At 34.8% G+C, this 26,616-nt stretch overlaps 1 protein-coding gene across 1 annotated transcript in view; it reads right to left on the reverse strand.

The window, feature by feature from the left end:
- LOC145676529 (uncharacterized) overlaps positions 1–22,390 on the reverse strand; it is a 53,428-nt gene extending 31,038 nt beyond the window's left edge. The window contains exons 1-2 of the mRNA XM_081747359.1: positions 22,317–22,390; positions 14,868–15,251 (exon numbers count right to left, since the gene is read on the reverse strand). Of these exons, the coding sequence (XP_081603485.1) occupies positions 14,868–14,904 (37 nt within the window). The 5' untranslated portion in view covers positions 14,905–15,251; positions 22,317–22,390. The remainder of the gene's footprint in view (positions 1–14,867; positions 15,252–22,316) is intronic.
- Positions 22,391–26,616: the final 4,226 nt, after the last annotated feature.

Here is a 26,616-nt window from a genome sequence, read left to right on the forward strand (position 1 = left end):
TTCGAAATTTGGCGCGCATCCATTGAACTATATGGCTTCTAGGCGAGTGTACATCCATCGAGGAGAACGGACGAACAGTATTGAAAAAAATTTAAAAAAAAAACTTTTTCGGTATGAAACGTGTAAATCCGCAGAAATCTCGGATTATTATTATTATTATTATTATTATTATTATTATTATTATTATTATTATTATTATTATTATTATTATTATTATTATTTCATAATCACTATATTTGCTTCTCTCCTATCGTCGCTAGAAAGTAATAAAACAGATTATGGGGACATGGTGGCTCAGTGGTAGAGTTTTCACCTGGGGTCCCTGGTTCGATCCCCAGCTCGCGCCAAGTGGGGTTTGTGATGAACAAACACACTGTTTGTGGGTTTTCTCAGAATTGTCCCGTTTCCTCCTACTTTATTCATTCCACCACTTTCATTCATTTCTCATCATCACCGTCTCCTTTAGCCTAGCCGGCATAACCGTGGGACGTAAAACTTGAAGATTTCATTTTTTTTCAAAATATATTACATGAGAAAGTTGCACATTTACAATGTGCAAGGAACACACGTGAGAGTTGGAAATATGTTATCGGTTATGTCTATATGGTTAGGATGGAAAGTAAGTAACCTAATCCATGCGGGAGAACCGGCCTTGATTCCTAGAGAGGGTTATGTGGTTCGATCCTCACGTTCTTCTCAACGTTAGCAAGCTCCAAACAAACCAAGTATTACAAAAATAGTTATATACAGGTATTTTTTTATATCATTTATTTTTCTTATGTTGATTTTTTCATATTTTTCATTTCTTTATTTTTTCTAATAAAAATTATATTTTTATTAAATAAATGAATAAATCATGAAGGTGCGGTAAAAATAAGACGTTGTTACAACATAAATTGATCAAGAAATACAAAGTTACCTTCTACTGCGGTTACTCAGTTCGTAACTATATAGTAACACGGAAAGAGTTAAATTACTGAAAAGAATGAGGGTGGTGAGCCTGAAAGATGTGGCGGTCGGTTTGATCCTCATATGTGAGATTATTCATTGTAATAAGATGTTGCCGGTGTTGGAGAAAAAGATTAATGAAAATTTTTAACGGACTAAAATTAAAGAAAAAATAATTTATTATATTAAAAATTAAAATCAGAAAAAGAAAATATAATATTAACTTGAAAGTTAATCATTTAAAATTAAGATTAAAAAATTGTTCTTTTTTATATGCAGAGAACTGTTTTGAGTTGTTTATGTAAAATATTTATGTAAAATTTGAAGTTTATGTAAAATTTAATGTAAAATTAAAAGTTTATGTAAAATTTAGTGTAAAATTTAAAGTTCATGTAAAATTTAGTGTAAAATGTAAAGTTTATGTAATATTTAATGTAAAATTTAACGTAAAATTTAAAGTTTATGTAAAATTTAGGGTAAAAATTTAACGTAAAATTTAAAGTTTATGTAAAATTTAATGAATGAAGTTGAGAGCTTGGAAAAATTAATATAATTATTATGAGAAGTTACTCTTTTTAAATGAAACTGATAATAATTAAAAATAAAATAAAATAGTCACATAATTGAAAAAAATACCATTGAAACCATGTATTTTTAAAAAAACAATTTTTTAAGTATCTGTTAATTCTACAGAGAACGCAACTTTTCTTGTATTTTTGAAAAAGAGACCAGCATTGATCCACTTCTATAGTGGAACCGCTACTGGTGAAACTTTTAAAATAAGCTCCAAAAATTCTTGCAGAATATATATTTCACATGGTTTTCGAGAAAAAGATAGTATTATTTTTTTTTAACGGGTACCAACTTATTTTAACGATTATCAATTAAAAAATTAAAATCCACAAACTTTAATTAATTAAATTAAAAACTAACAATTATAATTTTTTACTGATTAACTTAACCGTTACTCTTTTTTTTTAGTCCCTCTTCCATGACTATTGTCGAGTATATTTATAGAACTGATTTTTTCTACGATCGACTTTTCTTTTCGTGATCATATCGACTGATAATGTTTCGATGTAAAGTGTAAAGGGTATAAATACGATGGTTGCGTACAATAAACAAACTAGCTAGAGAATTTAACGCGGTATGCGAATCTTATGGTACAACGTTCTGAAAATAATACCCTGCTATTAACAAGCCATGGGCAATACTGGTCTGAGCTGTATGGTCGTGTGTCAAGCACGGCAGAACATGGGCGCCCGAAGGTGGGGACACGGTGGGGCCCGGGCCCCTCTCTGGTTCACAGAAACAAATTAAATATCTTAAGATTTTCTTAATACAAATAAAAAAACTAGCAAACGTAATATTGCAACGAGGGAGATGGGCCCCTTCCTAGAAAATTTTCTTCGGGCGTCCATGCGGCAGAAGAAAAGTCTTATAAGTTATAATGAGAGTATCAAATCCCCTCCCTCCACCTCTCCCCAGTTGGTTTCAGGTAAACGCTTCAAATATGATAAAAAATGCAGAGGACCCTCTACCTTGAAATGAGACTTTGAATCAAATATTACCTCTAAATGCTTTAGACTAGAATTTGGACGCGTTTTTTTTTTTTTACTTTTTTTTATTTAAGGTGTCACTTAGTATTGTCGTTTCCTCGTTTCGTATCGCAAATTCTGTAGAAATCTTGACTAATTTTGATTCTCGAAAAGTTTTTTTTTTTCATCTTGTCTTGAAATTGTTTTGGTCTCTTTTTGTACATTTTTGCACAAAATATATGCCCTGACTTTTTTCTTCTTAATTTCATTTAGAAATTATTGGAATCCGTCCGGATCACAAGAGGTTGGCGAAAGTTATGATGTAAGAACATTTAAAATATATTTATTATTGGAGTATATCTATATTGTGTAACGGTTTGTGTATCTTTAAACGTTGATAAATGCTCTTCATTCTGTTCGTACAATCAATTTATCAATTTATCGTTTTTATATTATGAATCACGCAACACTAAAACACTGTTTGAGATTTAAGACTTGGGTGAACTAGTGTTGCCCACGAGACGTGTATAATTTCTCGTCTCGAAAACTAGACTAGATTTATCATGTTCCTCATCTCGTTTCAAATTTTGAAAAAGGTAGTTATTGTCTCGTGCAATACTAGTGACAGTTGCTACTATCAATTAATCGTGCATCCATAACATACATATAGTATGCATTATTTATATTGTGGTTGTTCAGTGGCAGAGCGTCCATTTCTGGTGAGAGAGGTCACTGGTTCGATCCCGAGTCATACAAGCTTGTGGTGGATAACATAATGCCCGTGAGTTTTATGTACTCGTAAGTGTGTACACCTATTTTCTCTCACATTCTCGTTACAGATTTCACTATAATTATTCACTTTCATGAATCATCCGTCTCTAATATAAAGGGCATATACGTGGGCTAAAAAACTAGAAATTTTATTTCATTTTTATATAATATTGCATAAATCTCCGTTGCCTATAGAAAGACAAGTTTACATCTGAATGCTACTATATTGAGATGAAGAACTTAAAATTAAATATATATAAAGGTAATCTAGTTAAGCAATGGGACTACATCATTTACAATTAAAGGTTATATCTTTACATACCAACACTCCACCAAAATTTCTATACTAAGCGAATTGGTGAACGTCTCCCAACGTCTATGTAGTTAAATGTCAATGAATATAGAAACATTGTTACTTTGACAAACAAATATGACAGCCATCTTCTACCCAGTGTAAAGTGTTTTCTCATGTCTCATTTCATAAGCGAACAGGCTTACAACATAGGCGTGTGCACGTGGGGGCAAGTGGGGGTGCTCATCCACCTAATGTTCGTCATTGCGCTTTTTTCGATTTTTAAAAATAATTTTCTCAGCTAGTATGAATTATATTTAACAAAAACGGAGCCTGAAAGACGTCTGTAATCATCGGTATGCAAAATAACACTTTGAACTTTGCAATACTCGACCAAAATTTCCCGATTTAATTATATTTCAGTCTTTCTTCCGTTTGTTTCCTCCCAGCAGTATATTATAACACATACACACACCTAACATACTATCTGTAGGCGCCGACTCTAAAAGGGAGTTGGAGCTAAGCTTTTCCGTTCCTTCTCTTCAATCTAAAAGCAGAGAGGTTTTGCTCTTATATAATTATAAAGAAAGTAATGATTACAAGGTGGTTGCATATCTTCAGGAGTACCGCTAGTGAATTCCCCCTCCCCCCCTAATCCAAGGGTCTGCGCACGCCTGTGGCTTACAAAACTGTCTACTTTCAACTTGAAGTGTTGAAGATATATTTTCCAGCATACCTTTTAATAAATATGGAATATGCAACAGTTAAAAAAAAATAGAGGAGAAATAGCATACTAGTTGAAACTGACAATAATAAAGTCAACGAAATATAGCAACTTGATGAAACGCCAGGGCATATCAGCACAAAACAAATATTTTTTATTACTTTTAACGGAAAATGTTGCCTCGAAATGCATACCTTAGTATATTTTACTTCACTTATATCTTCCCCTTTTCCTCTCTTGCTTCAATAATTCGTATCTTCTGAGAAGAATTGTGCAATCATGGAAGCATCTACAACCTCTAATTTCTGGAGTCCACTTTTACAAATTCGTCTACCAAATAATTGCGTAAAGATAGTTTTATTATTACTTTTTCAGTATCGCAAACTATCTATGCTGCATGTTGTCTGCACTAGCAGTTTTGTCATTGGCCAATAAAATTACTTTTTTTTTTTTTTAAGGGAAATTCGACGGTGCTTCTCTTTTTGATATCTCCATGTATTAAAAACTTCCTGAATAGATATTTTAAACTATATTTTATATTACTATTATAGATATATTTTTCAGTTTAAATCTTAAATCTGTATTTTAAACCAAATCCATGTTATTCCTATATCATATGAATGAAGAGGGTCAATAAGACTGGCAGTGCCTATGACGATAGTTTCGAAAATGGCGGAGGTTTTAACCTGGTACGTTTCATTATAAATAATCTCAATGATATAAAAATAAAAGAAATTCGTGTTTCGATTTATATTTAATATAAAATGCGATCCAGTACACGTAAAACAGTTTCTTAGAGTTGTAAATTACAACAAGCTAATAAAATCATATTTTATGTCAATTGTTTATAACAACTACAGAAAGTAGTTCTATTATAGCAGTAGAAAAGCGAAACAGCAATTTTACTAACAGCAATATAAGAGACTTATTACAGTGATTATGTGTTCATGTCACTGCATTTACTGACAGTAAACAAATAGTCAGAGCAACAAGTATTGTGTCAGAACTCCTCTTTCTGGCTTTCAAGATGTCATATACGCTTTAGCACAGAATGAAAAATACCAGCACCTCTTAGTTGATAAAAGAAGTTTGTTTCGTTTACCGTATAGCAAAGTGAGCACTCGCCACTACATGTCAACGCTAAATAATGGAAGTCTGCGGTGACTTAGTGGCAAAGTGCTCAACCTCTTGTGCGTGAGATCCCTGGTTCGATTCTTTCTTCATTTCACAATTTCATTCCTTATCATCATGGTGTCCCTTAGCCTCGGAGGAAAATCGTGGGACATTAAACTATTATAGAAATTTAATTTAATTTAATTTCAACGCTAAGTAAGAGACGCGAAAAGCTTCGAGGAGCAGTAACTAATTCTTGATGCAACCGAAATAAAGGCAGGTTTACCGTTGAAGCATACGAGCGCAAAACTTTCTCCTCAATTGCTTCCTTCCCAAAGAGGACACGTGACTGAGTGGTACAGCACTTACTGTTAAAATGTCAATAATTTCATGGGTTACTGCTCCTAAATGTTATTTATGCAGTTTTATCTACTTTTAATGTTAGGCTTGTTTTTTAGGCCATCAATACCTAAACTTTATCCCATATAAATAATATGTACCAAATAATTTTAACACCAATTAACAAATACCAGAGTGCGCTTTAATACCTCCCACATGAACTGAGATAAATTACAATGCATATATAAATTTTAAATATAAGAACCAATACATATTATAATGCTGCAAAATCTATCAAAAACACAATATAATATAGAATAGTCTATATAATTCTTTTTCTTCTTTTAACCATAAAATTTTATATTGTCATGAGCTGGCACCTATTACTACAATATATTCCAACACTTACCTCTGCTGTGTGGCGTCTCTGGTTCAATCCCCGGCGAAATAAATTTGTGGTGTAGAACATCGTGTCCATGGGTTTTCTCGGGCTACACCCGTTTCCCTCTCACATTTCACCTTACCAATTCATCCATCATCATTCACTTGCTTTTATCATCGTCTCCCTTAGCCTAAAAGAGCATAAACGTGGGACGTAAAACTGAAAGAGTTCATTTAATTTCATTGCTTTCTTCTATACAGAGGGCACCCACAAAAAACAGTACTTATGCAAAAGCTACTCTTTCCATAAACACAAAATTATCATATTTAACATATGTTATTAATAACTAAGTAAGTTTTGCAACACATGTTTTTGAAGATGCAAAAGTGCATAGAACACAGAAAAGCAATATTGAAATGGAAAAAATTTACATAGTTTTCATGCGTTATTTTAATACTACTTCCGCTCTTTCTTCAACATTGCTCTTCAAAATGGAACTGATTAGACAGAGTGAGGGTAAACGAGAAAAAATAAATTATAGTAATATGTGTGTGTCTGTGTAGGTTATACGTGTTAATTGTACATCGTGTTAGTACAGCTTTGCTTTTTCTTTCATGTTTCTGGGGCCGCGGTGGCTCAGTGGTTCTCTGAAGAGCATGGTCGGAATTTTAGCTGTCCTCGATATTTCTGTGATCGTATCCCTGTCGTGTTTGGATTACGTAGAATATACGTGCAATGCTCATGGCGACCAATATCCCAGTTGGAATAGAGCAGAAAAAGAGTGGTAGAGCGTTCACCTCTTGTACGTGGGGTTCCTGGTTTGATCCCAGTTCGCGCCAAGTGGACTTTCTGGTGGACAAACACCGTGTGAATGGGGTTTCTCGAGGTTCTCCCGTTTCCTCCCACTTTGTTCATTCCACCATTGCATTAATTTCTTATCATCACCGTCTCCTTTAACCTAGCCGGGATAATCGTAGGTCGTAAAACTTTAAGATTTCATTTTCATTTTTTGTTTGTTTGCTTGTTGGAGTCAAATATTGAAACTTAAATTTCACACACTTTCATGCAAATTAGAGCTCTGAATTATTGTACAGATGTGTAAGCGCTATAACAATGCAATATTCTGTGCTTGTCGTCTACATTTAGTTACTTACAAGGAGACTTTTATGGAAGGGTCATTCATCGATTTGATTGAAACTTTGCATACTTGTAGAACATCTAAAAATAATCGAGGCGTATTTTTTATTTCGGCAATGGTGCGGGTTTAAGGGTAGAAACCACCCTTTGAACGGTAGGGGTGGTCTCCAAGCATAGACAGAAAACAGTCATTTAATGTAGAAGAAAACATACTGGCAGGGGCGTTTCAGAACAGCTGATGCAGAATCTGACGTCAAAATTACAAAATTCAAAATGGCGGATCCAATATGGTGATTACAATTACAAAAAGTCTTCTGATTTGAAATGCTCTACACTTAGGCAAGAACAAACATAATTGCAGGGGTTATTGCGAGAAGGTTGCTGACCGATTTGAGACCCCCCTTTCTGTACGTACTTTAACGGGATGCTCGATTAAAGTACGTCTCTGCACCTCTTACTATTAGGGGTGCTTATTTATAGTGAGTCCCTCGTCTCTCATTATTCGGGGTGCTTATCGAAAGTGAGTCCTTTCGTCTCTTACTAGTCGGTGTGTTTATTTAAAGTGAGTCTCCTCGCCTTTCACTACGGCAGAACTTCATATATCCTCAATTGTTATAATTATAAACTTATCAAGAAGAGGTTTTACAGTAATGATATTCCTAAAAAAATTGTGTGATGTATAAACATCGTTTTCACCACGCACACTTATTACGGAAATAACTGTAAACAAATCGCAAAATGTTGCAGAATCTTTGAAACAAATTTTACGGGATTTTCAAACACAGGAGGTCTTTTCTTCCAAATAACATCTCTCTCTCTCTCTCTCTCTCTCTCTCTCTTTATATATATATATATATATATATATATATATATATATATATATATATATATATATATATGGGCTTTAGCCCCCTCCTTGACGCTCAGGTACACACTGGATAAAATGGGCTTCAATCGTACTTTCTTTACACTGGATAAAACAGCAAACTATAGTTCAGCCTCTCCCTTGATCATAACCTGGATCCGCAGCTGTATATCTACATCTCTCTCTCTCTCTCTCTCTCTCTCTCTCTCTCTCTATATATATATATATATATATATATATATATATATATATATATATATATATATATATATATATATATATATAATAGTACGGGTCATGGCAAGCACACCGAGATATCGATGAAAATACCATTCTATTTCGTACACATTGCTTGAAAGGCACGTATCTTCGGAACAAATGAGGGTGTCGGAGTCATTCAAAAACAAGTAGATAAAACATGTAATAGGCATTAGATACGTATCGCATTCGTTACAATCACAGATCTCAGTATCCCGGACAAAATCGCCGGAGTTCATATTCAAATTTCTGTCTGCTCATTGAATTGAAACAATTCAAGTTGTTTGTTTTCACAGCAAGGCAAGCCAGTAGAAAAAGTACAGAGGTTTCCAACAAATTTGTTTTTTTTTTTCCTATCACTCATGGCTAGGTCATACGTGTGCGTATGTGTTTATTTGGTTTAACAAACGGTTCTGCGAACTCGAAGTATTTTAACAACCGGTGCAAACCGGCTGAATAGCACCACTGCTAATAAGATGTGCAAATCTGGGAGAAGGAAACTGATTATGAATCAGTGATTGAATCTTTATTATATTATTACAAGATGTAAATTTATGTTATAGTTGTTGAGAAGGAAAATTAGAAAAATGTCTCAAGAAGTTTTTCCACAGTTTAAAGAAGAAAACGTCAAGGAGCTTAATCGTACCAGTTCTTGCAGGAAGGGTTTCCATTTTGAGGTACTCTTTTGTTCTTAAAATTGGTTTAAAAGTTGAATTGTGACCACTCCACGAACCACATAACAAAATGGACTTTGCATTAGACGCTGAAAGAAAAACCTCCTGAAACCATGATCTCACAAAACTTGTCAATTTTCTCTAATTTGATGCTTTCACTAGAACATTTTCAGATTTAAAGAGGTTGTTTTGATAATGAGGGGTGAGGGGACTCACTTTCAATAAGAACTCGTAGTAAGAGGCGCAGAGACGCACTTTAGTCAAGCATCCCGTTAAATAAGTACAAAAAGGGGTTTCAAATCGGTCAGCTACCTTTTCGCAATAACTCCTTCAACTATGTTTGTTCTTACCTAATACAGAGCATTTCAAATCAGAAGACTTTTTGTAATTGTAATCACCATATTTGATCCGCCATTTTGAATTTTGTAATTTTGACGTCAGATTCTGCATCAGCTGTCCGAAAACTCCCCTGGCAGTATGTTTTGGCCATTGAATTATTGTTTTCTGTCTACGCTTGTAGACCACCCCTACCGTTCAAAGGGTGGTTTCTACCCTTAAACCCGCACCATTGCCGAAATAAAAAAAAAATACAGGTCGATTATTCTTCGATGTTCTACAAGTATGCAAAGTTTCATTCAAATCGATGAATGACACTTCCGTAAGTCTCCTTGTTAGAAATAATAATTCACCGCCTGTTGCTTATACAACCGGGACACACGCGGGAGTTTGACTGGTTGCGGAATATAGGCATTCCGTTGACTTCGCATCCACAGGTATGAGCTCTTTTGTTTTTGTAACAAGAGAAAAGAGACTATTTTGCCTTTTACAACGCAATTTAAAATATTGAATAAAAGTTAAAAAGTTAAATTAATTAAATAATTAAAAATCGTAATAAAATTAGAAACAATTCTTTTTTATGTAAAATGAATTAAAAATGAAAATTTTATGGAGTAATTTACTGTAATTACCTTAATTTGGAAAAGTTCAGAAAAGTTGCATTAAAAAGGATAGTATACTCATGTATATTGAAGGAGCATTAGGTACAAGCTGTATCTCGATATCTTATTACTGTTTTTGCTATGATACCTGTCAAAACAGACAGACGGACCGACTAACGGACAAAGCCGTGCTTATGCCGACTTTCGATACTTTTGCATAGAACAGTTTAAACTCTAATACTGAAAGTGAATTTGATTATTTGATTTTTAAATTTAACGTCCCTTTCAGCAGTGAAGCTTTATGAAACGCGGACCTACTGATTAATGTGGAATCCGAACCACATGAGCTCCTGCCGGGAATCGAACCAGTGTTGCCCACGCTAAAGGTGAGTACGTATTACAAAAGCGTTGCCTTTAAACGTTTCTTTTTATCGGTTATCATTATTATTGTCTCATCTTCAGAGCACGATATTAATTGTGATTGTGTCATTTAGAATCTTAAGAAGTTTGTCGTATATCTTGGTCACGCATGAACTTTATTTACAGCTTGACTGACAACTATTTCCGTATGTTTCAGATTTGGGTGAAGCCTATAGAGTAATATTTGACGGATCTGATAGTGATCCAAGTGACATAGATGAACCTGGGTTCTTAGCTGCAGTCAAGCGAAGAAGAAGAGTTTAAACTTATCCCGAAAAATACTCAGATGACATAATTTTTAAATATTTTTATCTTTCCCATCCTCCAAAAAAATTTCATTGCTAGAGGAAAGCTTACTTTTCCAAACTATGACCTAACAGTCATAATTTCAACTGTGTTCTTACCGTATGTTCCTAATTTTAAGAGAAAAATCAGTTTTTCAATTCCCCCAAAAATATAAGTCCTGACACGTACAGATGGAACAGAGATATGAACAACTCAAACATCTCTGTTCTTTTTCGTCATTTTTCGATTAGATTTGGGCAAGAAACTAGCTCAAAACTAGTAAATCATTGTTCTAACTGCCTTGTAATATTATTGCATTTATTTTCTTGGCTTTTACCTAGGAATTTCAGACGTCCCGGTTTAGCCGGAACATTCCTTATTTTAAATCATTTGTCCCCTCTCCCCCCAAAAGATTTCGAATCGCCAAAATGTCATAGTTTCCCTCTAAAATATAAGCTAATATCATTCCAGCGATATTTAAAATAATAACAATAACAATAAAAATCCTCATGCACATCAACTTATACAAATTCTCTACTCTCTGTCACTCAACAAGATTGTATATCTGAACATTCATGTAATATATTGCATTCCTACTCTTTAGCAGAGGAAACGGTGGTTTAATGCTAGAGAGGTTATCTCGGGTACGTAGCGGTCCCTGATTTGATCCCTGGCTAAGTGAGGACAACATTGTGTTCGTGTTTTCTCGGGGTGCTCCCATTTCCTCCAACACTTTCATTCCACCAATTATTCCATGATCATTCACTTACTTTAATCCGCCTTCCTTAGCCTAAAAGGCATAATCGTGGGACGTTAAACTTAAAGAGTTCATTTCTTACTCTTTAGATTTTCCCGTAACCCCTTCCATTTTATTACTTCCTTTTAATAATAATAATAATAATAATAATAATAATAATAATAATAATAATAATAATAATAATAATAATAATTCTCGGAATGGTACTTGAGCCTCTCAATTTTCGCAGCGATGTTAAGCACAAGTACCCCAATTAATACTCTTATTTACAATTGGTATAAGTTTTTAAAGTAATATGTACACACGGCCAAATATTTGTTTATTGAAATTTTTTATATAATCCTGCAAGCATATGGCCGTTAAACGAGAGGAGGGTAACCAAGTTTTTTTTTTTCAAAGCTAACTTTAAACAAATCAAATTAGCAGTGCGGATGACAATAGCAATAACTAAGGATATATTGTAAATTTTCATACGATATTTTAGTCGGTATTTTAGTGTAGAAATATAAGAGCTTTAACTAAGACTATACTGCATGAAAAAAAAATCTGTAATTAAATTGCCAAATATCAATGTAAAATCATTTGCCCTTCATTTTGTAAGTTGTATACATTTCCATAGATTAAATTTAAAAATTTGCTGTTTTTTTTACAAATTTATAGTAAATTTATAAAAAAATATTTTTATTGATAAAAATGTAATTCTACACCATTTTATATTAGTAATTTTACTTTATATGTGTAAATTGATTTAAATAGAGGCTTGGCACACAGATTGTCACCGTTTTTTTGTAAATTTACCTATGAAATTTTTACAGTGACCCGGCCTTTAGTGTAAATTCTTATAGGATGCCGCGGTTTTTAAGTTTAATAATCCAGAAACCTATTTTTTAAAAATCATTATATTTAATTTTTAACTTTGGCTGGAAAAACGACCTGTTTCCAGGATTTTTTCAAATGAAAGTGTTGCTTCTACCTTTTCGTCCTCCTATGACTTTTTTTTTTTTTTTTTTAAAGGAAGAAGTAGGGGTTTAGGGATTTCCAGATGCTTCAGAAGAGGAAGAATGAAGGGGACTGAGAGTTTTGAAGAAACAGATGAAGGGAAAGACAGGAGAGTGAATGTAAACGACGTTAATGTTTGTCGGGAGTCAGCTGGTGTAGTTCGTTTTTAGGTGATACCCAGGAACATGTTGGGAGTGAAAAGTGTTAAAAGTTAGTATATAGATAGTGTAAACAAAAGAAGAACGTAATTAGGTTTAGAAAAGGAAGAGCGTAACTATGTGATTGTTTAAATATGTGTAATTGAGTAATTGTGGAAATGGAGCCGTAAGTGGCTTAAGTTATTTGTATGTGGAATATGAGCCGTAATGGCTGCAGTTGTTTATGTGTTTGATTGGAGCCATGAGTGGCTGAAGATATAGATATTGGTAGATGAGCCAAGGGTGGCAATTGATATTTTAGTGGCTGATGGTAATGCCAAGTGTGACCATAGTTATTGTGATAATTGTTTGGAATACAGGAAAATTCCTCTTTAATTATGGTGGCTTGTGATTGTGGTATAAGCCAAATAAAGATTGACTGTGGAAAGATAGTAGTATCGACATTCATTGGTTAACTCTAGTTGATTTCAAGTAATACCTTGCTCCTTTTAGATACAAAAAGTAATATTTGCTATCCTAACAGTAGTTTATAGCGGAGTTGCCTAACTTGAGCTTATGCAGCATCTCGGCTCCTAGGTGCATGTTCGGAGGGACATTGGTGGCCCCTCAGTTCGTTATACGTCAAAATATCATGCAAATTTTTTGTTGGAAATTTTGTCTGTTTCCCGAATTTGTAGGTATTTCCCCCTTTCCCAGAAACAAACAAAAAAAAAATTGTTAAAGAAAATAATTGGAAGGGATGTGGAGGAATTTTTATGGTGGGAAGCTAAAAATTCAATTCAGTGACAAAATAAATAAATAAATAAATAAAATAAAGTAAGCCTTTTTTCAGAACTACTAATAATTTTTCCAGGCAAAACTCCGCTATTGCCAGGAGTAATTGACGGTTTAATTTGTTGGAAAATGTTCAACAATGGGTTTACGTTGGCAGTTGCTACACTACTGTTTCCCACTATTGGGGGATAATTTGTATTTGAAGAATAACCATAATGTCTGGAAGATTTTCAATTTTGCAGCATCGGTAACGGTGAAATCGCTAAACCAAAATTCATGAGAAAAAACTAGTGAAATAGATACACCTTAGCAGTAGAGACAATAGGCCCAATAGTAGAAAACGGTTGGCTAACCAACTGCCAACATTAGCTTTACGTTATAATTTCCGGAGGATTTGCTAGGCAGCGTAACCCGTACGAAGAAACTGAAATTACGATCTGGCAGTAAGAAGTGGAAACTATTCGATGACTAACATAAATGACGGATAATTTTTGCTTTGCCAACATCATTCTTTAAAATACTTTAGGCCAGCGTATTTTATAACTTCCCAAATCATGCCAACCATCAGGTGCTGCTAGGGTGTATGTTACTATGACAGCATAAGCTTTAATCTTTTATTGTCGTGCCGCTGTCAAAGAGTTTACAAACTTTAAAAAAAATCATCATAAAATGCATAATTGTTCATTTAGCGTATCAGCGCGGAAGTTGGTTTTGCTAAATTGCGAGGTGAAGTTGCTCGAAATCAGTATGTTAAGTAAAATATTGAGTGGTTAGAATCGAAAGATGAGTTTCCGATTCTGTGGCGTTAAATATTTTGCTTCCTCAAGCAGTAGCATTTGTTAGACCTTCATTAAAGCATTATATCTTTTCTCTTTTGTACTGGCGGTTCTTGAAGAAAGTCACATTGTAAAAATTATAATTTTATCGATAGAAGCTAAGAGTAAAATCTATTGTACATTTGTACAGTCAGCGACAAAAGTTCTCTCTGTTTGATGAAACTAGTTTTGTAAATAACTTCAGAATGGAAGGACAATTTGAATATAGTTTTCAATAAATTAAAAAGAATGTAATATTCCGTACCTTCCACCTTTGAACATCCCAGCTATACCACCGTTATTCAAAAAATAAATTTTACCAAACAGGATGAACTTTTGTTGCTGACTGTACATGTAGAAATAATTAGTACATTAGATAAGTTTTCATTCTCTTAGCTCAGGGACGTACGCAGGGGGTGGGTCCTAGGGGTCCTGACACCTCGAAATTTCGACTTTTGTGAAAATTTAGCCTAATTTTAGGGGCAATTTTAGAAATTTTAATATAAAATACCCTTCTATTGAGTTTGGACCCCCCTACCCGAAATAAATTGCTGCGTACGCTACTGTCTTAGCTTATAGCGATAAAACGTGATTTTCGCCAGCATTGACCCCTCAAGAGCCGCCATTGTTTTCTTGTTTATTTTTTAAAGAATAAAAATTATATATAAGCTATTACTTACCAAAATAAAGTACGTAACAGCACTCTCCAACTCTCATGGTATCCTGGAAGTACTCCTTGACAGAGCTCCTCTATATACGTACTATGTAAGTGTGGGTTCAGAAGACAAGTACTGTCTGGATATATCCCTGTTTCGAGACTTTGAGAGCTCCCGAACGAGTCCAATGTAGATGAAACTCTTCCCACAAAACCAAGTTATCTCAGTAGGTGGCCTCCTTCAATCGGCTGATCTACTTGTTGTCTTTCCTTTTTTTTCTTTCTTTCTTCTCTTCCCTTTGTAGTGATGGCCGAAGGTTCCTACGCACACTCTGATAGACAGACACACATATTCTTCTTTTTCTTCTTGATGTACGAAAGATGTTTAACACCAGCAGAGGAAGAAATTCTGTTCCAAAAAGCAAGAGTAAACATGGATTAATTGAGTGAAGTTGCATGAAGATCTCTTGAGGTTAATGGTTCCAATTTCTACCCCTCCATTCCCCATGTTGAGTGCAAACTACAACAAAATTGAAAAACGGTGAATCGTATCTATGGGAGAAGACATGGAGATTTTCTCCATTTTTTCTAAGAATTGAAAGTAGAAGAAGAAGAGGGAAATTCGCTCTGAAACATTGATGATGTCTTTTCTTCCCCCCCCCCTTTTTTTTAACAGAGCAGGGAAAAGATGTCCCAATATATCTTTGTTTGTTTGATCTGCTTAGAGTATTTTTTTTATTGTACGTAAATACTACGCAGTATCATGCTTATTTCAAATCAAAATTGAAATTTGTTTACTTACACACATAAAACATACATGAGCTTATTATTTGTTTCTCTTCAAATATATATATATATATACAATGCATGAGGTACATACGTCACGTACACTCATGTCCAAAATGATTGTTGCATATCTATAACCAGGGGTGCCCACAAAGGGGGGGGTATGAAGCAGACTGCGTCATTGAAATATTTGGGGGGTTAAAAATCTATATAAATATATTTGACGGGGTGTAAAAATTAATCGAAAAGGATATGAGGGGGGGGGCACCACTGCTATAACTGTCTTCTTGTAAGAATATAATTTGATAATGATGTTGTAGGGCACTTTTAATACTGATACTATGTGTATAATCGGGAAACGTATACTCGTGGTAAATTTCATAGGGAAAGAATCATAAATACGAAAATTAGAATGTGTAAAACAAAATGTTGCTAAATGGACAAGAAAGTTTTATTTTCGTTTTATTGTTCTTATTTACTGCTCTTTTGACATGAAATTTGCCACATACATGTCTTTGCCGATTATAAACATACTAACATTATAAGAAATACCGGGCGAATTCGTTATCAAATTATATTCGTACAACGAGATATTTATAGACATGCGACAATAATTTTGGACATGAGTGTACATTCGCGATTAACATTTGTAAGAAAGTGAAACGAGTCTTGTTGTTATGGCCTAATTGCAACGAATTATCTATGATGTCGGTTTATTGGAATCGTTTTTTTCTTAAGCTTATTAGAAGTTGACATAATATTTTGGCGTCTGTTTAAAATGGTTTATTAAAACAAGTTGAGCTTTTCTAGATACTGTCGTTTGTTGCATTTGACTGTGTATGCTGAAAAAAATAATAATAATAATTTTCGATTTTTGCCAACGATTATATTATCATGGTTTCTATCTTTACAAAGCAAATTCAGAATTCTAATTCGTGAACCAACATTCGTTTTACTTGTTGGTTTCAAACATGAAATGTAACGAAATCTTTGAGTTTGACACAGGCCCGTATCCAGGGGGGTCTAGGAGGGCCGCCCCCCCTAAATTTTTGCTGCCCCCTCCTAAAATTTTCACGGTAGGCTTGGAAACGAGCTATAATATGGTGATGAACTATAATATGGTTGGATCGCCCCCCCCCCCTAACTTCAGCCGGGCCCGCCGTACATTTTTGGGCTGGCTACCGGCCTGGTTTGACATCCCATGATTATGTAGTTTAAGCTAAGGGAGAAGGCAAATGAATGATGACGGAGGGGTTAATGAAATAAGAATATGAGGGGAAACGGGAGAACCCCAAGAAAACCCACGGACACGATGTTGTCCACCACAAATTTACTTGGTCGCGAATCGAACTAGGGATCCCACGCATCGGAGGTAAGTGCTCTACCACTAAGCTACCGTGCCCCCCCTTGTTGGTTTCAAATTTTAATGCTCTGTCACAGGCATTGAACCTCGGATCACATGTACCAAAGGCGCACTTGCTTGCTACTAGATCAGGTGATGGAATTAAGATCAGTTTTAACCCTTACCATTTTTCTTTTCCTTTTTATGAATTTATTATTATTGTTTTGCATCCTTATGAGGCACCATGGTTATGAAAAACAGATAATTAGGGATGCGCACGAGACGAGTCGAGACAGGATGTTCCTGACAAAATTCGAGTCGAGACACGGGTCTTCCAATAGAGAAATATATATTTTTCGATCCGAGACATCACTTTTACAGCACATTTTCGAGACGAGACAGCCACAAATGTTGTCTCGTGAGCATCTCTACAGATAATAAATTAAACTTAACTCACTACTTAGATGTTTATTCTCTTTGTACTGTAGCTATTTCTAGCAGAGTTGAACCTGTTGTGTATATATGTGCACCAAAAGTGAGGACTTTAGCCACGAATCTATGGAAGAATCCATTTTTCCAATATTTATATAAATTCTCCTGTATAATCTAATTTTAATCACGCTTATTTTGGATGTATGTGTATAGTTCGAATCTATTCACAGAATTTTCTATATTGATCCAGGATCGTGAGGCAATTTGAGGAGCTACTTCAATTACGTTAAGTGATAACGAAACCTAATCTAGAAAGGTATCAATAACGGTGTTGGTATCTATGTTTATAAATAATGGATCTATGTTGACAATGTATCTCCTCAACCAATTGTAAGATCTGTCTGGTCGTCCATGACTATTAGAGGACAATAATGGCAATGGGGTTGTTGTTATTTTACTTTTATTCATAAAATGGAAGAAATAAGTAATTTTACAATGAAAGATGTAAATTTATAATGTGCCTCACTATTAGGTCATGCTTGTTGTTGTTAGGAAAGGAGAAATAACAGTGCATATAATCTGCTAATGAAAAATGTATATAATTTCACATAACTAAACCGCTAGGTGTAACAGCTCTTTATGGGTCTGAGCTGCTCCAACGCCTTCTGTTAGTGTCAAGCTGAACTAATTTCAGCTTAACGACGAACACGTAGTTAGTTGTGATCTCTAACATTCGTATTAAGAGATTTGTAGACTTAGTGGCCATCACATCTTTTATTCATGTGACTCCCCACCTTGCCACACGACGCTAACCTCTAGAGTACGGTGTCTCCTATTATTACATATACAATTCACAAATAAATAATCTGTTACAGCAAAATAAAAAAATATCAATTACTATTGGCAAGAACAACATGGATTTCAGCGGCAGAAACATTATTTTTTCTCAATTTTCTCGTCAGAATCTACTCTCAAGTTTCTCATGTTGTCCAGATCAGCTAATTGAAATGTGGGGCCGAGGTGGCTCAGTGGCATAGCGTTCACCTCTGGTGCATGGGGTCCTTAGTTCGATCCCATCTCGTGCCAAATAGTCTTTGTGGTGGTCAAAAACCATGTGCGTGGGTTTTCTGTGGGTTCTCCCGTTTCCTCCCGTTTTCTTCATTCCACCATTTCCTTCATTCCTCATCACCGTCTCCTTTAGCCCAGCCGGCATAATTGTGGGATGTAAAACTTCAAGATTTCATTTTCATTTTATTTTCCGATTGATATGTGTCATCTTTGGACAACATAGAGCCTCAGCGGGTGGGTGGAAACCCTGGTTCAATCCCCGGCAAAGTTTACAATGGACAATATCGTGTCCGTGAGTTTTATCGAGGTTTCCTCCCGTTTCCTCCCACATTTTCACTCCACCAAGTTTTTCCATTATCATTCACTTGTCTTAATTATCTGTCTTCTTTAGCCTAAAGAGTGTAATCGCGGGATGCTAAACTGAAAGATTTCATTCGGACAATGTATTAGTTACACAAGAACTAAAGGTTTAAGGATAATCATATTTTATGGTATATCTCATTAATCATACAATAGGTACTATCATCTTCCTAGTGTAATAGTAAAAAGTAAGAATGTACTTCAGCATCTTAATGGATGGCGTGGTTATAGTAGCCCAATCAATGTTCAGGTTTATAAGGAAATTAGTCTTTCTTGACTTTTTCGGCAATCATTCATCAGAATGTATATTTGCCCATGTCATTTTGTTCCGCTGTGTTAGATTTATTGATTGGTATATGTCTTATCTTTGGACAATTCTTTCCCATTAAACGCTAATATAATAATATTTTAGAATTTTTAATTTTAAAATGACAATGAAATTTTTTTCTTTTTTTAAAAAAGTTTAACGCCCCATGATTATGCACTGCACGTCAAAGGAGATAAGTGCTTAATGGAATTAGAACGCGGCCGCAAATGGAAGATACGTGAGAAACCGAGATCTGTTGTTGATCAACAGACATTTATATGGTTTGTAATTCAACCAAAGTATCTCAAATCCGATGTGAGGGCTCTACCATTGAACCCCATGTATCGGGAGGCACGGTAGCTCCTTGATAGAGTTCTTACCTCTGGTGCGTGTGGCCCCTGGTTCGATCCCGACAAAATACGTTTGTGGTGTACATCTTCGTGTCCGTAGGTTTTCTTAGGGTTCCCCCGTTTCCTCCCAAGTTCTCATTCCACCAATTCCATCATAATTAATCTTCCTGAATCATCTGTCTCCCGCAGGGGTGGATCCAGAACGGACTTTTCGTGGGCTTGCGCAGGATGTGCGGGTTTGCTACTATACATAATTGTATACTATATGCAATAGTATCATTCGTATACTTCTATTTTCATATTTATATTATCAATGTAAATAGCAGCAATACAAAATATCAATATCAATATTGAAATACTTGTATGTTTTTTGTAGTTTCAATCAAATCAAAAGGTCTGATAACCGAGGATAAGGGTCTTCTTACGCATCCTTTTGCATTGTTTGCTTAATATATGGCCAATCATGTCTTGAGGATGTGAGCTGTGGCACCTTTTACGTATTGCGAGCAGTGACGATTTGAGCCGGGAAAGCCGGGTAGGTACGGGCCTAACCAAAATTTTGAAAAATATATAAACACTAAAAGATACAATAGAGAAAATATATTTTCCACTTTTTATATTAACGATAAATAATTATTTAATAAACAGCATCAACCACTACTGTAAAAGTAAGTTCCTGTTGTCATTAATCAATCAAATGTGCATATGTATCCATACGCGAGAGAGCGAGCCTACTCAAAATTAAAATCCTAAAGCCGCCCCTGACTGCGTGCCTTAGCAATTTGGAGGTTAACTACTGGAACAGTGAATAAAATTTTGTTGTGAAGTAACTTGATACTAGACCAAAGTAAGTTTATTTTATCTTCATTTCAGCTACAATGTCAAACGGCCTTCTTACAACTGAGTCAATCAATTTTCCATTTCTCTACAGGTAGTGTTTTTTTAATATAGCATTCATTTTTACTGAAATAGATGTGAATAACATTGTTAATAACAGAACTGCATCTAGTCATTTTTTCGAGAAGAACAAGCAGAATAACATCTAAAATTTATGATAAAACTTAAAGAAATATTTATTCTTCTTACAGAATTTTTACGATTACTAAAGAAAAATTCTCTTGAAGAAATCCCTCCCTGGACGGAATTCCTCGTCTCGAAAGATTAGGCAGAACGGGAATTCCCGTTCCGCCTAAAGATAATCATTTAAAATATTTTCTACAAAGTGCTGGAGGGCCTTTACGCAGAACGTGAAGACACCATTAAAAGTCTTGCTATTTTGATTTTTAAAAGATTTTGAATTCTTGTTTTTAAGTGCCAATAACATAAAACAATTTACTTTCGACAAGATAAATTTTCAAGCAAAGCACGCAAAACAAGATCACGGCTTAACGTGCCGTGGAAATCAACCTTTACACGGCTGTGATCGTCACAACAATGTTTGATCAATTGATTACCAACGATTTCATCTCGATGTCAATGGAATCGTTCGTTGCATCAACGAATTTTAAAGCTTGTAAAAAAAAAAAAAAAAAAAAGCTAATTAAAAAGATGATAATAGTATATGACCTTAATGCACGATTGCACCCCCTTAGGGTTTTTTGAACACCCCCTAAGTTAAAAATTCTGGATAAATCACTGTACATAGATGCACAGACTGTCAGAAAGAAAGAAAGAGAAAGAAAATAGAGAAACTGATGAGCGTAGTGAAAGCTAATTAGTGTTACATTGCGTAATAAGTAAGTTTATTTCAGAACATTACGTGTGTGCTTCTAAAAAATATCGGAACTTCCATACTCTTCTATTCTCTTGCTATTCCAAGACAGCAGAAGATGCTTGATTATGTATTTCATTTACAGCATTCTACAGTTGCCCATAAAAGTACGAAAAAGACAAGGACGTAGGAAATAACCAATATATATCTATTTTAAATGGGTTTCACTAACATTCATTTTTTATTTTTTAAAAGACAATAAACGTTTTTTGAAGACATTACGGTGAGTTTTGACTCTAAGTGCCCTTTACTATAGACAAATAATGTCTCAAGGGTAAGTTTACCTCAACGCCAAAGAAATTCTAAATTTAAGTTTTTGCGATGAGAATAAGGATAATGACTGAAAGTTTTCTTTAACCCAATCAAGTATTGCTCTTAAAATTGTATTTTAAATATTTATTAATATTTGATTGATTGCTTTGAAAGAAGTCAAGCTTAATGTAAGGTTCGAACCACGTATGGTATCTATGTTTACCTAGAGCTCCTTCGTGGCTATATGGTTCGAGTACGTGTCTTTGGCGCAGGAGACCCAGGTTTGATTCTTGGTGGAAGTTCATGTAGTTCGAATCCCTCGTTAAGCAATAAGTCCACATCTTATATAGCCTCGCTACTGAAAGGGATGCTAAACTCAATTACAATCCATTTCGTGTTTACCTAAGCAAAAGCAGGAACCCAAACCACTAACCACGGGAGAAGACCATTTCCCCCGTCTACATTATTCTATCCTGTAATGCATACTCACTATGTATTATTATCTCTAATATATGAAACACACAGACTTTAACGTTACACTGTTTTTTGAAGTGTTATTATATGAAACAGGCATACAATATTTCGCATAGTGAATGTCAGTTGTACTAATTACATTGTATCCATTTAGCATTACATCTTTCTTTTGTTCAATTTTATCAATTTGCACCATAAGTTTCAATATTGATATAAACTCTAATATACCAAGACAACGATAACTAAAATTGTTATTAAAAACTTTCTTTGATATAATTCATGGATATATGACTATAATCTAAAAAACTTCTTGAATGTTTGGTGTTACTTACTTCCTATGCCCTCTGGAAGAACACACAGTGCAACTGGCACCCAGTGCAGTTGAGAGTGTATTTGTAGATTTGCCATCCTCAGAGTTGCGAGATAAAAAGGGATGCAACCTATAGAAGAAGGGGGAGACACCAAGCGTTCAGAGATCTAGGTTAACACATCCACCTGTCACCGAAGTCGGTCGCCCAACTCCCCGCTGGCTGTTGCAACTACGGAAGTCACTATTAAAATTAAAAGAGAAGAGAACCCCATCACGGCAAAACATGAGGGCTAGATGTATATATGTAATGTGTCACTTCGGATCAATCATTCAACATGCTAGCATCTGTACATATATGTGTGTTGAGGGGAGATGGATGGTAATACGTCTTCGTTTAGATTGATTTAGTGTGAAGGACAACTTATTTTATTTTGTGTAACTACACATATGTATACACTCAGAGGGAGAGGGGGAAGGAGACGGAGGAATGAGATGCATACTCACGTGTACTAGTGTTCTTGATACATTTACAATTAGCAGCGGATAATGATGTTCCTACCATTTGATATTGTTTGATCCAATTAACACAGATTTTAAATTTATAGTAAACAAAGCTCTTACACTCACATGTCTCCATTCATAAGCTTCACGGGGAAAACATAGCCCTACCACAGATGTAAATGTTCCCTCTCAGCCATGAATGGAAATTTCCACTAAACAATCCTCATTGTTACGTAGACTTGTTGGTACGCAGTAGATGGAACAACACAGATTAATGGCCATATAGATTATTATACAGGTCTCATATAGCATGCATTGTATTTTTATACACCCCCTCACCCCCTCACACACACACACACACACACTCACACACATATATATATATATATATATATATATATATATATATATATATATATATATGATGTTATGTATCAAGAATATGGTATGAACTATGAAAATGAGTGGAAATATAGTACTTATTGGTCATTATCAAGTACTTAATTGTCATCCTTACTTTCACGTACCTTACACAATAACTAAATAAACTGCTATAACGTACTGAATTTACAAGTAGTACCGGTATGTGGATAACTGTTTGGAGTTTCTGTGACTATTAGGAGCATATGACTATTAGGACGCCTTGTTCTTAAACTTCATATTTTGAACCTCTTTTCTCCTTACGTCTTATACTCGAATTTCATATTTCGGACCTCTTTTCTTCTTACATCTTACACTTGAACTTTATATTTTGAACCTCCTTCCTCCTTACAGCTTATACTTGAACTTTATATTGTGAACCTCCTTTCTTCCTGCAGCTTATACTTGAACTTCATATTTTGAACCTCCTTTCTCCTTACATCTTATACTTGAACTTCATATTTTGAACCTCCTTCCTCCTTACAGCTTATACTTGAACTTTATATTGTGAACCTCCTGTCTTCCTGCAGCTTATACTTGAACTTCATATTTTGAACCTCCTTTCTCCTTACGCATTATACTTGAACCTCCTTTCTCCTTACGCATTATACTTGAACTACAAATTTTGAACCTCCTTTCTCCTTACATCTTATACTTGAACTTCATATTTTGAACCTCCTTTCTTCTTGCAGATTACTTGAACTTCATATTTTGAAACTTCTTCTTCCTTATGCCTTATAGTTAAACTTCGTATTTTGAAGCTCCTTGCTCCTTATGTCTTATATTTGAACTTCATATTTTGAACCTCCTTCCTCCTTAGGGCGTATTTCCATGCAAGCGCCCGTTGCGTTAGTTGCTTGCGATTTCTAAATGCAGTCAACAGAAAGTTGTGTTACACGTAGAACTGTACTTAAACAACTTTCTCAATTGGTTATTCAGCCACATCGCAAGCAAAGAACGCAACGGGCGCTTTCATGAAAATCCGCCTTAAGACTTATACTTAAACTTCATGTTTTGAACCTGCTTCTTCCTTAAGCCTTTTACTTGAATTTTATATTTGGAACTTACTTTCTTCTTACGTCTGAACCTCATTTTTTTAAAAGTAATATTTTCAACTTTTAATGTACAGAATGTGTCAATAACTTGCTACTGAGAGGGGCAAATCTAGGACCCAACTCTGGGGGAACGGTTCGAGCGGGCGGTCGTGAAACATTCTCAACTTTCTGTCTCACCGGGCTCTTGCAACACTAGTGCCTGTGCCGTTTGGGGAGGAAGGGGGGGGGGAGGAGCGTAGAGACTTTCGCTCTCTTGGATCCAGCTATGGCTACTCACGTTCCCCATCAACTATTCAATAATCAACCAACTAATTCCTCTTTAGGATACGCATTTTAATGAAAGTGACATGATAAAAACCTGACCGGAGCCAAATTCTAAAATTTATTTCAAATAGTTCAACCGTTTCCCCATGATGACAAGGTAAACAATGTCTTTTGAATGTGTGGAGAAAAATGGATATTGCCCTTCCATTAAAAGTGCAATTTTCTAAAACCCTGTCCATTTCTTCAAGCTCACTTAATTTTTAAATAACGAGTTTATATGTTTATATGTCTTTATAACATGGGGACCTTGTGAGATACTCAATTTTTGGCATAAATGTTAAATTCCCTTAGGATACACATTTTAAAAATTTTCTACGCCAAACTAGAAGTATGTCAAACCATAGCCGGCGATGGCCAAACCAAAGGATTTGTATAAAAGACACACAAACAACTGACAAATAAACAAACATTCAGTTTTATTACATAAGATTTTGGCTAGCTCCCAGACCCCCGAGTTTACTCAGCCTACGGCCTCGCACCTCTCAAACCCGCACTTATATCAAATTTCAAGTTTCTTTTCGTATTTCAACTATCTACAGTAAAAGAAAAATGAAATTAAATCTTTAAGTTTTACGTCCCACGGTATGCCGGTTAGGCTAAAGGAGACGGTGATAATGAGAAATGAATTAAATGGTGGCATGAAGAAAGTGGGAGGAAACGGGAGAACCCCGAGAAAACCCACGAGCACGGTGTTTGTCCACCACAAAGTCCACACGTACAGTAAAAGATAAGATTTTGTATCCCAAGAAAACATACATGGGAATAACATGGGCCCATTTAAATAACATGGGAATTTCTTCACCCTCCCTTTAGATAACTTAAAAACTAAAAATATTCATTTTTGGCAATCTTACTGTGGGTTAGTCCCTGAAGGCTACACTCATTAAAAATTTAATCATTCTAATACTGCCGGAAGTGCCTAAACATTTTGAGGTGTAGAAGATGGCCCCATATAAATAACATAAGAAAAAGATTTTTCAGTTCCCTATAAAAAACACACTCAATTTGGAAATTTTGATGATTTACTTGAGTAACGCTAATGAAATCGTTCAAGCATACCAAATTTCAAGCTTTTATTTCAATTCCAAGTACCTAATTTAAATGTGAGATTATAGGTCCAAAAATGTTCATTTCTTCATCCCTCCTTTATACCCTCTAAAAGTTATATACGATTCATTTTTGGCTATATTTCTGTAAGTTAGTCCCGAAAAGCTACAATCATGGAAGTGCCCAATAATTTAGAGGTGTAAAAGGTGTCCCATATAAATAACATGGGGAAGTTTTTTCAGTTTCCCATAAAACCACTCTAAAGTTGAAAATTTTTATTTTTAGTTATTTATATACATTATTATTATTATTATTATTATTATTATTATTATTATTATTATTATTATTATTATTATTATTATTATTATTATTATTATTATTATTATTATTAAGTATTTTGCCTTTTGGCAGGTTCTGGGAATAGTGAGTTTTTTCTTCTTTTTCTTATTTCTTTTCTTCTTAATTTTCAGTTTGGACCTGGCAATATTTTTCTCCATGTTTCTCGATTTTCAGCTTCCTCTTTTAACTCCCAATATTTTCTTCTGTTTTTTCAAATCATCGATCACTTGTGTTATTCTTCTTCCTATTCCTCGCTTTCTTTCCATCTTTTCTTCTATGGAGTTATAAAGAAGACAATATCTTCGTAAGATGTGTCCAATCCAATTTGCTTTTCTACGAAGGATGGTGGCTAGAAACGTCCTATTCTCTCCTATCCGTTTTAAACGTCTTCGTTTGTTACTCTTTCTGTCCATTTTATCTTCTCCATCTTCCTCCAACACCACATTTCGAACCTCTCTAAATATTTCTTCTCTAACTTCCGTAATGTCCAGATCTCTGAACCATGAAATCCAATGCTCCAAATATAGCACTTGACCAATTTCTCCTTTATTGGCCTTTTCTTGTTGAATGCTTCTTTGGCTATCGCAATTCTCAACCTGATCTCTCTGGTGCATTACGCGTCTTTCGTCAAAATAC

Source organism: Thermobia domestica, unplaced genomic scaffold (genome assembly GCF_964235325.1).
Source record: "Thermobia domestica unplaced genomic scaffold, izTheDome1.hap1.1 HAP1_SCAFFOLD_197, whole genome shotgun sequence".
Lineage (NCBI taxonomy): Eukaryota > Metazoa > Arthropoda > Insecta > Zygentoma > Lepismatidae > Thermobia > Thermobia domestica.